The sequence below is a fragment of the Ahaetulla prasina genome, chromosome 2 (assembly GCF_028640845.1).
Source record: "Ahaetulla prasina isolate Xishuangbanna chromosome 2, ASM2864084v1, whole genome shotgun sequence".
In the NCBI taxonomy this organism is placed as follows: Eukaryota; Metazoa; Chordata; class Lepidosauria; order Squamata; family Colubridae; genus Ahaetulla; species Ahaetulla prasina.
Genome location: NC_080540.1, coordinates 89,858,287 through 89,873,418, shown reverse-complemented (window position 1 = coordinate 89,873,418; position 15,132 = coordinate 89,858,287). Strand labels below are relative to the sequence as shown.

Below are 15,132 nucleotides of genomic sequence, written 5' to 3'. Positions count from 1 at the left end.
TGAGGACATGCATATATACAGTATGTAAAGTTGTACAATAAACATTTCAATAAATGGAAGCCACAATTGGTTACAGTCGTCCACTGTCTTTTCACTTCTTGATACATCCCATCATTGATACTTTATCATTGGATTCCTATGCCACGGATTTACAGCAGCTGAGACTTTATATTGCACAATGTAACTGGTATCGGCCAGGAAAATAAATTTGTTGCTTTCATATACCCTTCATACATAAATAGTGATGAAGAGAGTAATTGAAGGGCGAGAGAGAAATGTTGATCAAAATGAAATGATGGGTGTTGAAAGTGATGTGTTAAAACTTCTCCAATTTGATATCCTTCAGATGAACTGCATCTCTCCAAATTCAAAAGAGAAAGCATCATCGTCATCATCATCATCAGTTTAATGCATGTTTTTATTCTATGTTCCCAGGAGAAGCTAGGCAAGGATAGATAACAAGAAAAAAACCCACTCAAAATAATAGTTGTATTATCATTATTTTATAATGGTAATTGGTAATAATAACATTGACTTTTGTCACAGATTTATCAGCATCAATCAAGTTTGAAAATAAAGAGATGAAGATAAGAAGGTCGAGTATAGATATTATATACGTGGTAAATTAATAATGGTAAATTATGCCACATATTAAATGATACATAATAAAAATATCATTTGTGTATAAACCCGTTGAGTGGTTCTGTTAGAAGTAAGACCTTTTTAGAATCCCATATAAGCAGTCAAGATTTGTTCTGAAGAATTGAGTGTTTTTGTTTTTTTTTTAATTCTGAAGGATATAACAAAACCAAGTTTGATATAAATTTGGCTTCTGTGTGCTGAGTTACTTTAAACAAACAGCTGGTAAAAATAGGTGAAAGCCTTAAAAAGCAACAACCTGGAAGTACAACGCGTATTCAAGAAACTAAAATAGCCTGGCAGAGATCTGAACTTGGTGCCAGATGGAGCCAAGATATTATTATGGTTTATGCTGTTTATTTTTTCATTAAGCACATTGTCTTGCTGTGATTTTTTTTATCTGTTTTAAATTAATTCTAATTACCCGCAGGCATCCAGAAAGCCTGTGGTGCACCCCTTATTGAATTACTGTTCTTTCCATTAGAATTATTTGCTTTCCTTGTCAATGTCTCTCTTCCGTTTTGGTCAGATTTGTCGCTTGAAGCATCAGTGTAAAAATGTTCACACACACATCAAGTTTTTGAAGTGATGAGAAGGAACAATGGTCTTCTTGGCTCTCTTTTTCTTCAAAGATCCAGGTCCTATACCTATACCCAGAGCTATTAACCTCTTCCTTCCCCTCCATTCTCCACATATGATTATTTATCTCCCTTATTATTGTTTATCTGAGGAAGCATTCCTGTTGTTGGGGCAAGGGAAAGAAAGGGACGAGAAAAAAGAAAGGCCTCTGTTGCCATAGCAGCCGCTTGGTCCAGCAATCGTCCGTCTGTGATTCCATTTGATGGAAAGGACCTGACTCTGCTCTATTGGCATTTGCCCAAGACAGATTCAAACTGACAGGCTCTTTTAGGATCTGAATCATTTATAAAGCAGAGGCCACATGGGTGTGCATGTACGTGGGGATGTGTGAAGAGAAAAAGGAGGGAGGAAACATGGGTGGCACTAGGGATATTGTTACATGCAGAGCATGGATGAAAGGGGACCAGCAGGGTCTGTTCTGCATGAACTTTCTTGCGTTCTTTCATCCATTTTAGCAAAGCCCCTGTTAGATTCCAGCTAGTCCTTCAAATCAAGGACCCTCATTCTATAACCCTGAGAAGAGCTCTGGAGAACAAGGAGACCAAAGGGACAGAAAACATGGCTGCCCTTCTCTTCCCTCAGCCCACAAATGGGTTTGACCTGCAGACATTAGTAGGTGAATTGTGCTCTTCTTGCACGAAAAGCCACTTTCTGCTTTCGAGGCCCAAGACCAAGCCTGCAAGCCTTTTCAGTCCATTAGAGAAACACTAAAGGATGCAAGGAAAAATGCTTAAGTGATGAATCTCTCCTTTATCTTTTTACCAATCAATGTCCTTCTCCCATGATTACAGAAAAAGCAACCTTTTTCCTGACTCCTGTCATCTTTTCTCACTGAAGTTTGCCTTGAAAAGCAGCCAGACTCCACTCCAGCACTGTTCTGACCACTATAGGCGCAGGCAAAAGAAATGGAAAGGGGGAGAGTTGCATAGCAACCCCACTCAGGACAGACGCGCTGCCATCATTTTTTTGCTTGGCAAGACCTGGTGCCTTTAAAAAGAGGCACAATTCTCCCAGCATTGAAAAATACTATTGCAATAAAGGAGGTGGCTGCTGCAAAATATATTCAGCCACTGTTGTTTATAAATGATGGCTCATGGGTGTTATGTAACCCCAGCCAAGTGTGAGTCAACACATCATGGTTAAACAAACCATGGCATAATGTGCAAATCCACACACCCAGATTTCTTTCTGTTAAGTAGAAGGAATATATTGTTTAGGTAAGTGTTTTGTGAGATGCAGGTCAGTTGGGGCAGGCTAAAGCAAACAGTCAGTGGGGTCAGGTACAAAAGTGAACAGGAATCACCCACTGTCTCTTTTCCTCAAGTCACATCTTTCTCTGAAATCTATCTCCCTTCTCCCCCTTCTCCAATGTTCTGATTTTCTTTTGTTTACCCTCCATTCAGCAGTTTGCCAAGTGAGGGGCCTTCATACTAGGCATCTGAATTGCTTGCTTGAAAAGGTCTTGTCAATTCCTTTGAGGAAGCATACGCTTTGCCCAAGAGCCACATGCCAACTGAGGACTGTAGGTTGCTCCCCCATTGATTAAACACATTTTGGAGGGGGGGAGACAGAAATTCAAGAACAGGAATGTCCATTTGGCCTTCTTTGGCCTATAAGGGTGGTTGTCCTCAAATCAGATGTGTAGAATTGAGGCAGCAGGAAAGAGCCCACCTTGCTACTAAATCTTATCTCCTGCAAAGTATGATAATATATATCCAGATAGTTCAGTAAAAGAAAGATTTAGAGCCAATTAACATGATGGCTTTGCATTAAGGCTGCTATCACAGGTCAGTGGAAGACCTGGATAAGTAAAAAAAAAAGTTTAATGACAAAAAAAAGTACATTGGAAGAGGACCTGTCAAGACTTTTCAAACCAAAGGTAATCTTTGATAAACCTGGATCTGAGCTGTAATAATTTCAGACTGCAAATTGTGGCCTCTTCCCTTCCTTCTATTACAAAACAGTAATGTTTTGTACAGAGAGAAAGAGAATGTGTGTGGGGGTGTTTGCAAATGAAACTGAAAACAAGGAGGGGATTAATATACATATGGAAATGCACTCTCAAACATATTTTAAAGAACAAAACAATTAAAGGAGAAGGAATGAGACAACACTAGCACTAAAAAGCACTGTACAATTCTTGCTGAATATCTTTTTATGTTAATGATCTCTCTTCAACAGCACATTATCTAATTAATTGAACACACATTTGCAAATTTGGAAATAGTCCTAGGTCAGCATGGCCAAGGAGGATGGGAAGTATAACTCAAAAGATCCAGGGTACAATAAATTGGGAAAGGCTGTCAGAGAAGATCTAATGTATGCCTTCATGGGAGTAAATTAGAACTGCTGAATGAACAAACAGCACCAGGTAACATTTGCCTTTGAAATACACAGTATGAGAATACTGATGTTGGGTTCCCGTCATTTACCAGAAATGAAAGAAAGGTGTAACAGAAGCATGCAAAATCCCTTAGAAAGAACTAGAGAGCTTTTTCCTACCTATGTTAGGATGTTTCAGAAGGCGGCAGATCCGAGCCTCTCGTTCTAGCTTCTGATGATCTGTCAGGAAAGACATTCACAAATCAGCATGGGAGACAGAGAGAGGCCCAACAACAAATGTGATTTCCTCCTATTATTATTATTTTAGGATATATAACATGCAAATTCAGTTAACAGTGAATAATATTTGAAATGGTATACAGCTCTTCACAATACAGAATCAGAAAGTGATTAGAAAGGCTAACATAGGATATAAACAACAAACATTAGAAGCGCCTACATAAAGTCATCCAAAAAGATATCTGAGGGAATTAAGGGATACACTGGTAATAGCATAGGACAGCGGTTCTCAACCTGTGGGTCGCGACCCCGTGGGGGTCGAATGACGATTTGCCAGGGGTCGCCTAAGACCATCGGAAATATGGGAAGTATACTTGCGAGTCGAAGAATCGCGCTCCAATGGTTGACTCCACAAGCCAGCTGCAGGCTCTTCAAATCGCTAGCCGAATTTGGCTTCAGGCATGATGAATTAAAAAAGAGAAAAATCTTTGCTCTGATGTCTCCCTCTCAAGCCAACTGCAATCACTCCCAATCACTAGCCTAATCTGGCTTCAGGCGCGATAAACTTAATAGGGGAGGAGTCTCCGTTTTAATCCCTCGGTCCTGTATTAAAGGGGTCGCAGCATGTATTAAAGGGGTTGCAGCACTATAAAGGTTAAGAACCATTGGCATAGGATATCTCAAAGCTAAAAGTAGCTGCAGGAGATTGCAGGTGTGGAAACCAGTCAGCCCTTATAGCCCTCTGTTAAGTAATCCTAGAGTTGTATAATCTGAAGCAAGTCCACTGACTTCCATGGGATTGATTATTTAAAAGCTAAGCAAAGTCAGACATTACTTGAACTGGAAGACTATCAAGAAAATTCAGGAATGTAAGCTCTGCTGGGAAATTAAACAAGGAATCTTAGATGATGTTTCCATGAAAATTGACTCATTCCACTTGCCCTGAGTTGCTTATAAACATAAGCATGTTGAGATGAGATAGGAGAAAGTTCACACAGCTATCAATCCTCCATTGTGCTGTAACTGTGCCTCAGTGCTTGGGGACTGAGTCTCACACCATAGCAGAGGTGATAAACATCAAAAGTTAAGCTGTGTATGAGTAAGAACATCACACTCCTGTCTTTATTGCTTTGCTTTTTGGGTGGTTTTTGTTGTTGTTCTTGTTGTTGTTAGCTTTTTAAATGTCTGTTTCAACAGGTATATAGAAATAAACCATGAATTCTCTCTTCTTTAAAAACCAGTTGAATGCCTGAAAACTTTGTGCAAATGGATCTGAAATAGCTAAAAATCTTCCGCTGGTCCTTTAGCGACTATCTGTTATGTGTAAGAAAAATATAACTGCCTAAACCAATACTTTTTATGCCAGCAAGGCTGTTGGCATTTTGGGAAGCTGCTAAAATCTGGCAATTCATGAAAACCTTTGAGAATTGGTAGGAGACTGAGTTTCGATCCTGCAGAAGTTATCAGTATTATGGAGAATGGTTTTCCTCACTGTAATTATCAATAATAAATTATGATGATTAACATGGTTTGTGTTTGTTCTGTTATTGTTTTTACAGTATTGTACCCTTGGAATCTTTTATCAGCGTGAGCAGTGTACTGTATATATTGCAGGAAATATTTATATAAGTATGAGGCTGATAGCAGTCCTTCAAAGTTTACCAGGAATATTTTTGATCAATTTGTCATTTACGACCATCAGAATACATGGTATTTTATATTAAAGTGACTCAGAGAACTTCTAATTTAGAACTTAGTAGAGGATGAGCACAATGCAGAAGGGAAATAAAAGTGACTAAAAGCAAGTATGATTAGTCCAAGTACACATTAGTGTAAGGGGCAAAACCCTTCGCCATACCATGATGAAAAGGAGAAAGGTGGCAGAGGTTTCTTTAATCTTTCTCCTTTCAGAAAGTCTTAAAGCAAGGAGCTATATAAAAGTTTACCTAACAGAAAATTTGTAACAATTTTTTTCTCAGTTTTATACATTAGAAGAGAGTTTAGCCTAGTGCTGTGATGGTGAACCTATGGCACATGTGCCAGAGGTGACACACAGCACCCTCTCTGTGGGCAGGGGAGCCATCATCCCAGTTCAGCTCTGCCGCACATGCGCACATGCCTCCCACTGGCCAGCTGGTCTTCGTGTCTCTGCTGCCCATGTGCGGGGGGTGAGACACTTGCAGGTGAGGCCTGCATGCAATAGTGGGGGTAAAGCACATGCAGGGGTGTGCGCACATGTGCAAGGGATGGGGCACATGGGTGCAAACACATGCGGGGAGCCGGGCACATGGGTGGGGCTGTGCATGTGCGGGGGGGCCTGAGCATGCATGTGTGGGGGGAATGCACGGGGGCTGTGCATGCATTGCATTTTGGGGGTTCAGGTGTGCACACGCGCATTCCCACTTTGGGCACTCGGTCCAGAAAAGATTAGCCATCACTGGCCTAGTGGTTAATGTGCAAGAATAGAAATAGGATGACCGTGAGTTCTAGTTCTAGTCCTACTCAGCCAGTAACTCTTTCTCAGCTCTAGGAAAGAGGCAATGGCAAACCACTTCTGAAAAACCTTGTCAAGAAAACTGCAGGGACTAATCCAGGCAGTCGTCAGGAGCCAACACTGATTTACAGATACAAAATAACAGGATTATTACTATTAAATTTATATATCCCACATGTCACAGTTCAAGATGGGAAGATAAACACAATATCAGAAAAACATAAAGCCAACTTACCAGTTTACACTATTACTAGGTGGTAATAAGAAAGCTGTGATTTTAAATTTGTCTATTGCCTGTGGGATGGTTTATCAAAATGGATTTAGAGTTACCGTTGTAATACAAAGCAACATAAAAATGAACTATTGAGATTGAACCTGAGGTATTTGGCTCAGCTAGATTTCACTCATATATTAAATATGTCTAAACTATAGTTTCTAATACGTTATGGAATAATGTAGAAGAAATAATAATAGCAGTAGCACTTAGACTTATATACCGCTTCAGAATGCTTTTATAACCCTCTCTAAGCAGTTTACAGAGTCAGTATATTTCCCCCAATAATTTGGATCCTCATTTTACCCACCTCAGAAGGATGGAAAGCTGAGTCAACCCTGAGCTTGGTGAGATTTGAACTGCCAAATTGTAGGCAGCTGGCAGTCAGAAGAAGTAACCTGCAGTACTGCACTCCACCACCTTGGCTCAAATAGTTGTTTCTGAAGATCTTTCCTCCTGGTCTTGCTCCTAACTTTGCTATAGGGTTTTATCATTGTTGACATTTTAATTGGTGCTTCTGTAAATTATCTCCGTAACTGGAAGGTAATTGCTGAAAGCAATTACATTTTTTTTCCTAGTGGATGGAAGAACTCCCCCCTTCTAGCCCACTCCCAGCATGCCTGCCTGTTGCGCTGCATACATTCAGAGGAAAAGCAGCAATAAGAGTTTGAGTGTAGCCTTGGTGGCCATCAGTTAATTGTAACACGCACAGCAGTGCTTCTGTTCCTCTACAAGTGTTTTTCTCCTTTGCTGCCAGAAGAAAAGAAAATTTAAAAACAGTGCTGGTAAAAGAAATGAATGCATAATTAGAATGGAAAACTTTTTTTCTGGATCAATTTAAATTACCTTTCTCTTTTAAGGACGTGATCTTGTGTATTTTTTTTTCTACTTTCACAATGAGTTTTGAAGGAATAAACTCGTTCTCCTTATTAACTAGTATAAAAAAACATGGTGTGAGCAGAGAACACAACAAAAACCTGATCTAAAGGTGAGCAAAGGGATTTCTAAGAGATGGGTTTTAATTTTTATTCAGAATAGAAGTCTCAGACATTTAAATCCTTTAAGGGTCCAGTTACTATCCAAGCTGGTCTTTCCCTCAATAACTGAGGTTGCCCAGACAATATTCATTTAAAATGTAGAAGAAGAAGTACAAGAGCCTCAGTGGCACAGTGGTTAGAGTGCAGTACTGCAGGCTACTTCTACTGATCCCCAGCTGCCAGCAATTTGGCAGTTCGAATCTCACCAGGCTCAAAGTTGACTTAGCCATCCATCCTTCCAAGGTGGGTAAAATGAGGAACCAGATTGGTGGGGGCAATATGCTGACTCGGTAAGCCGCATAGAGAGGGCTGTAAAGCAGTGTGAAGCAGTATATAAGTCTAAGTATTATTGCTGTTGCTATTTCTACAATGTAAAAGAATAAAATGCTAGCAGTAATACCTAATAAAAAACAAGATAAAACCAGCAGCAAACCCAAAAGGAACACAGGATGTCCATTCAAATCATGTTAGGTACAGTGTCAGTTCAGCTACTGTGGTTTATTCTTTATGGCTTGAGTCAGCCTTCTGAGTTTATGAATTAATGGAAATTTTGGGCTGTCAGCATCAATTGTAACTTAGTAGTGTTAACACTGAGGCATCGTTTTCCTCCTTCTGTTATTGACAGACAAACAAATTTTCAGCTCTGAGCTCCTTGGAGTTGCATTAGCAACATCACTGTAAAATATAGGCATTTGTTTCTTTACATTGTATAATGTGATAGTTTGTACATGTGTGTTTGCAATTTGTTGGATACAATGCATTTCTGGGAGCATAATATTCCTCCTTTAAATATTTATGAATGTTGCAATAGCAGACATATGTATAGCTCAGTGTTTCATGTTGTGTTGTTAGTATTCTCTAACTCTAAATCTTTAACATTTTGGGATTGCACAGCAATAGCAATAGCAATAGCAATAGCAATAGCAATAGCAATAGCAATAGCAATAGCAATAGCAATAGCAATAGCACTTAGACTTATATACTTCTTCACAGTGCTTTACAGCCCTCTCCAAGCGGTTTACAGAGTCAGCATATTGCCCCCAAAAATCTGGGTCCTCATGTTACCGATCTCGGAAGGATGGAAGTCAACCTTGAGCCAGTGAGATCTGAACTGCTGAACTGCAGCTAGCAATCAGCTGACATGGCCTGCAGTGCTGCACTCTAACCACTGCACCACCTTGGCTCTTACGGACTCTTATACAGACTGTATTATGTAATATCACCAATGCAGGAGACAGGAGAAGTGAATGGGATTTATGATTTAGGCATGTCAATTGACACCAGTATTATTATATCATTACTTCAACAAGAGTAGAAAAACAGGGCCAATGTCAGCCTTTTCAAAGAGTTAGCTATTCAAGGATATGAGGTCCCATAGTGCAATCTGAGGGCAGTGCTTCAAAAGTGAAAAGTGAAGAAGGGTTTATTTTTTCCTCTATGTCCCTCCGCTTCAAGAGGAACATGTCTTTATGCAATTATTTCCCACTCTAGTTTTCCACTGGGGCAGTTGCTTCCTATCACACTCAATGCTTCCCACGGATCTCTGCAAAAAAAATGAGAAAAATGAACCCAAACATTTGCATCCCTAATGGGCTGTACTGTGGCAAGGTTTACTGAGGCTAAAGCAAACCGTTTACGCTGGGTTTCCTGACTGAACATGATTTGTAGCTGATGCAGCTTTAATTATTTCAGAATTCCATCATCTCATGCCACTGAGTCTGACAGGCAGCTCTTTCATAATTGAAGACTAACATTTTTTCCTATTTCAGTCTTTCTGCATCTCTACTTAAGCACCTGCCATGTAAAGCCCTAAATAATCTTTTTCAGTTCTTGGCATTTACATGACTTTTAAAGACTCACCACTGCGGCACTTTCACCCCCTCCTCCTTAAACTAGACATAGAATACAAAACTTCATCTTTTCCATCTCATTCTGCTTATTGAATTCCACCCCCTTCACAATTTCCCTCCATTGGTCACTCCTTTATTTTTGCAGTTGGCATCAGCAAGACAGGTAAAGCTGTAATATGTGTTTGAGCATGGTCTAGTGTGTTGAGTCAACCCAGTTAGTACAGCGTTGAAACCATTTTTATGGCTTAGTATGACATATAGTAGAAACTCAGCTTTATATATTTGCATGAGATGCCGAGCCATATTGATGTTAATGTGCAGATTGTGCGGGAGATACAGGAATTACTATCTGGAACCAAGGCATTTTTTCCACTCACATCTAACCATGTCATGAACATGCTCCAGCAACCTCTTTTGTTCTTCCAGTTCCTCCTAACATTGGCTTCATTTCATCCCCAACTATGCCAGAGGCAGCTTAAATTCATCCTTAGTTTTTCTAATGATAATGTTGAAGCAGACAGTAAGTCATGGTAGTTTTCGCCTGAGTGTAATGTGACACATTTCAGAGATCTTTCCAAAGATCCTGCAGCCAGGTGACTTCTAATGGGAAGAATCAGTGTAGCATGTATTGACCAATTAGGCTAGTGCAGACACATCATGTCCTTTCTGATCTAATTTAAAGAATTCTAATCTAATTCTAATTATGTAATATTTAAAAATCTAATAAAAGCCATTATCTTCTATCGGCATTTTGCTAATCAGCTCCCTCACCCCTCTGTTGCTTCATGTTATCACATCCCTTCTCCCTAATATGTCAATATTGTTCCACACAGCTTCTAAAATGGAGCTAATTGCCAAGGCATTGGATTGGAATAGCATCAAATCCATGTAAAGGGAGCTCAACTATCTGCTGATACCAAATGACAGTCAGGGTCTTGCACCCATGCAAAACGTGCTCTGGTGTCACACAATTGTGACAATTGTGTGAAACCAGAGCACGTTTTGCCAGTGTTAAACCTACTAGTCCTTGCCTTCCCAGTCTCAGCTCTCCTTCTTCTCTTCTTCCTTTTTCTTCTTGTGCCATATCTGTCATTGGACGTTGGCAATCATGTTGTCAATCCTATTTTTGTCAACAGCAGCATGAAAAAGTGCTGCTGAGTTTTGTCCAAACCAGTTTTGTCCCTTAGGTTTTGAAGCCATGATATTCTTCTTCTGCCTGGACCTCATTTGCCTTCAATCTTTCCCTGGAGGATTAAGTGAAGGATGCCTTATTTTTTTGGGTGTTGCATCACATGTCCAAAATATTTTGACTTTTGCTTTTCAGCTCTCCTTAAAGCAAGTGATTGGTAGATGTTTACATTTAATGGGAGGTATAAATGAGAATGCAAATAGCTTTGAAGAAGGAATCAACAGCCATTATGAAAATGTGACCTTATCCCAGAAAAACAAGAGAAGTGGGGGGACTCTTTTCAGTTTAAGAAGAAGGAAGAGAGAATCTGTCAAGCTTTATCTACCCTAAGAATTTATCAGACTTCCAGTCATTCTTGTGATGTCTATTTCCTGGCATGGGCTGTCTTGAAGGGCTGACTAGAGGAGAGAGACATAAATTGAGGGAAATCTATCAATCCCTTCCTTAGAGTGGCCTATAAATATGGACAACACAGGGTGCCAAAATATTATCAGTGCCTGGATAAGGACAGTCAGTGAGGGTAGCACATTTTATGTTAGTTTTCAGCCATTTAAAAGTCTAGCTTAGTCCAGTCAGGAGGAAGACACCTAGGATAAGATGGCCAGGAGAGACTTGATGTTTTGGGGAAGAATTAAGGGCTGTCAAAGGCAGTATGGTAGTGCCAAATTGTGGGCCTGGAACTGTCTTCTTCTCCCTCTTCTAGGGATGGATCTTTCATTTTAATAGCTGACATGATACATTAGCATTTCTGCTTTAGCAAGATAGGAAAACCAATCACTAATTTCTCATCACAGATAACTCCAGGAATTGCAAAAGGGTGGAAGGTTGAAATTTGATGCAGCATGGGATCTCAAGCGACCAAGGCTCAAGTTTGCATACCTCAACCATAATCCTGGCTGCTGTCCGAAATCTGGATATTGTTCCCATGATAAAATTCTTCTGCCATTCACATATAGATATGGATGAGGAAAGCAGCAACAAACTAGAATTTAGTTCTCTCCCCCTCCCAATTTCAGGGAATAATACTTGGAGTTTTCTTTATAATTTTACTTATTTAGAAGATATCTACAGAGTTCAAAATATTGGAAACAAATTGAACTAATACACCTGTTCAGGAACAGATTGTAATTGGGAATGCAATCCTGGTGCAATTTATATCATATCGAAACAAGCCTCACAGAGTTAAACAGAGTTTTCTTACAAGCAAATGGGCACAGGTTAGTAACCTCACTAGCATTTAACTCCAATTTATTAGGTGCATATGATTTTGCTGTATCTATAAAAGGATAAAAACAACTGAATTTTATTTTATTATTATTTATACTCATGAGTACTATGTGTTCAAAAAATAGGACCTCGTGTAATTTCAAATGTGCAGGCACTGTTGGTCAGAAGTGTTAACAGTGTATTCATAAATAATAGTTGTGTTTTGTTCTGTGTTGTTTCAGTTCTTTTCTGTTATAACACAGCCGTTTGGTCTTGTCCCCTAGAAGAACTTGAATAGGTACAATCATAGCAATGGTGGGTTTCAAATTTTTTTACTACCGGTTCTGTGGGTGTGGCTTGGTGGGCATGGCATGGCATGGCTTGGTGAGCATGGCTTGGTGGGTGTGGCAGGGCAAAGATACTGTAAATTCTCCATTCCCACCCCACTCCAGGGGAAGGATACTGCAAAATCCCCATTTCCTCCCGATCAGCTGGGACCTGGGAGGCAAAGAATAGATGGGGTGAGGCCAGAATTTTTACTACTGGTTCTCCAAACTACTCAAAATTTCCACTACCGGTTCTCCAGAACTGGTCAGAACCTGCTGAAGCCCACCTCTGAATCATAGGCATCTGTTCCTAACCACAATGACACTCAAAATAGCAAAACCTGCATGGTGATGCCACATTGCAAGTTCCGACTTTTGTATTTCCATTGCAAGTCTTTTACCACATCTAATAATCTTACCATTCCTTATTTAGAAATTATATTTTTTCCATATCATGCAGTGGTAGATTAGATGCCTATGAGTCGTGCTTTTTTTTAAATAATAATGATAATAATAATGGTAAGAAACAAATTGTTTCTAAAATGCTCAAGTTAGTTGTATCTGTTGCCACTGAAGAAGCAGCTTGTTGTACTGCTCATTATGTACTCCAACACAAGGAGAAATTCTCTCACCTCATGGAGGAACAAATGTTCTTCTTTCATCTGACAAACATTTGGGAGAATGAGTAAGGAACATCGAAGAAGGCTTTTGTATTGTGATACTTGAGGCAGCTGTGAACATTCTTGTAATTATGCCGGAATCACTGTCTCAGGCGAACTTAGCACAACAAACTTAATCTAGACACTACCATTCACAAGTCTTTACTCACAGAATTGGCAACTCAAAATCTTGCTGGGCAGAGAAAACATTGCCATTTTCAGTAACCCAAAGTTGCAAGTCACTTCACCCCCTCCTTCGTGTCCTGCCTGGAATCTATGACTTCTTGAGCCTTGAGAGTAGTGGCAGAGTTTCATTGCATCCATGTCCCTTCTGCCGGCTAGATAGGTTATGGGCACTAAAGCCAGTTGATGCTTGGGAGCACTGTGCCAAACCTGACACCAAGCCTTGGCATCCTGTTTTATGACCAGAATCAGCCATAAATCATTTGCAAGATGGGAAGCCAGGGAACAGCAAAGCCAAATTATAAACTGGGGAGGGGGGGAGAGAGAACATCATATCACAGGACTGAACACTCCAATTCCAGTGCAACTTCAAAGTTACAATGAGCAGGTCCAGCCAATCAAGAAATGGTTTTGGTTGAAGTTACATAGCAGCACTGAGAACCAATAATAATTAGGTTTAAATGCTGATATAGAGTCATCTTGCTAAAGCCCAGATTGTGTCTTCAGACAACGGGACAGTTCCAGTCTGTAGAAATCTTCCATTTCAGGCTTCTTGCTTCTTCATTCATTGATGGAAGATGACAGGAAGATTCAGGTCCATTTCATCTATTGTCTTCTCTTTAGGAACATTTTTTGGCCTAGCCATGTCCCACTCTGCCAGCTGTGAACCTTCTGGTTCCTGACCATTTACTTCTCATCTTACGATTCCCAAATGATACTTTACAGTTGTGTTGTAGTGGAGCACTGTGTAAACACAGCTCTTAATGCTCCTAAATCATGCCTTTACATGAAAAGCATGCTCATTAAACTATGGTTAAAACAAGGCTTACCATGATGTGTAAAATCAGAATAATACTGAGTTAATTTGTAGTGTTGTCTAAGAGTTGCAAACTAAATGTGTGAAATTATCTGAACTAGATGACTTCTAGGTTTTTTCATTTATATTTTTTCAAAGTTCCTTTCTATTATATTTCCATTCCAGTTTTGGCAACACTGAATGGATTTATGACAATTCACCATGGCCAACTAGCCACCACCAACTAGCCCTTGCCATGGCCAACTCGCTGCAGGAAAACTCCCACAGCCAACTCGCATGGGACAACTAGTTGCAGGACAAGTATTACACTAATCTTTAAAAAAATGATGGAATAGAATAAGTAAAGGAAGGACACCAAAAAAAAGGGACAAAATGAAATGTGCATGACAAAAATTAAAATATTTTTTATTTATTTTAAATAATTATATTAAATTGTTAAATTGTTCTGCAATAAATTGGTCCCGGCGAGTTGTCCCATTCCAGCACTGAATATCACAGAAATAGTTGTCATTACTATTATGGGGGGAAGGCATTCATATTGATGGGATTACAGAAGTCTGATCTAGCATGCATGGTCCCCATGATCATTTCCTAGTTACTTTATGCTTTAGTTGCTTAGTGCTGGTACTACCATTCCCTTGCTATCAATCATTCTCCCATGCTTCACCCTATGTTTCCTCTGCACATGTTATCCGTCAGCAAGGAAGAAAAGCACTGTACATCCATTCAGAAATAGCCAGACTGACACAGAATGAGTGCTGAGGGAGGATTGTACTGAGCAAAAGCACTGAGAATACTCCTTCCTACCTCATCCAGCATCCTGCCACTTGTTACTTGGGCAGCTTGACAAGTGGCTAAACCTGCCATTCTAAACACCTGGGACAATTAGGGAGAATGATCAGTGATTGTTTTAGAGTTGTTTCAGAGGTTTTTAAGTGCAAAATGCTTCAAGCACCCATTTAACCTTTCCTCAGAAAATCTCAAAAATGAAAAAAATTAATGGAAGGTCACAAATTGGGTGCTGGGAACCACCCACATTTGCCATAGGTTGTTATGAGTCATTAATGTGGCAGGCGAGAGCAAGAGGCATTCTAAGATATTAGGATGCTGCTGTTTTATCATTTGAATTAAAATGAAACAGAGTGGTCATTTTATAACATTAGTGCAGAGTCATTAAGGGAGTGGAAATGACCCCTAAGAGAAGTAAAGATAGGTCACTTAGACCAGGGGTCCCCAACCCCTGGTCGGTGGATTGAC

At 39.8% G+C, this 15,132-nt stretch overlaps 1 protein-coding gene across 1 annotated transcript in view; it reads right to left on the bottom strand.

The window, feature by feature from the left end:
* CAMK2A (calcium/calmodulin dependent protein kinase II alpha) overlaps positions 1 to 15,132 on the bottom strand; it is a 177,945-nt gene that overhangs the window by 79,814 nt on the left and 82,999 nt on the right. The window contains exon 3 of the mRNA XM_058169649.1: positions 3,781 to 3,840. Coding sequence (XP_058025632.1) covers positions 3,781 to 3,840 — 60 coding nt within the window. The remainder of the gene's footprint in view (positions 1 to 3,780; positions 3,841 to 15,132) is intronic.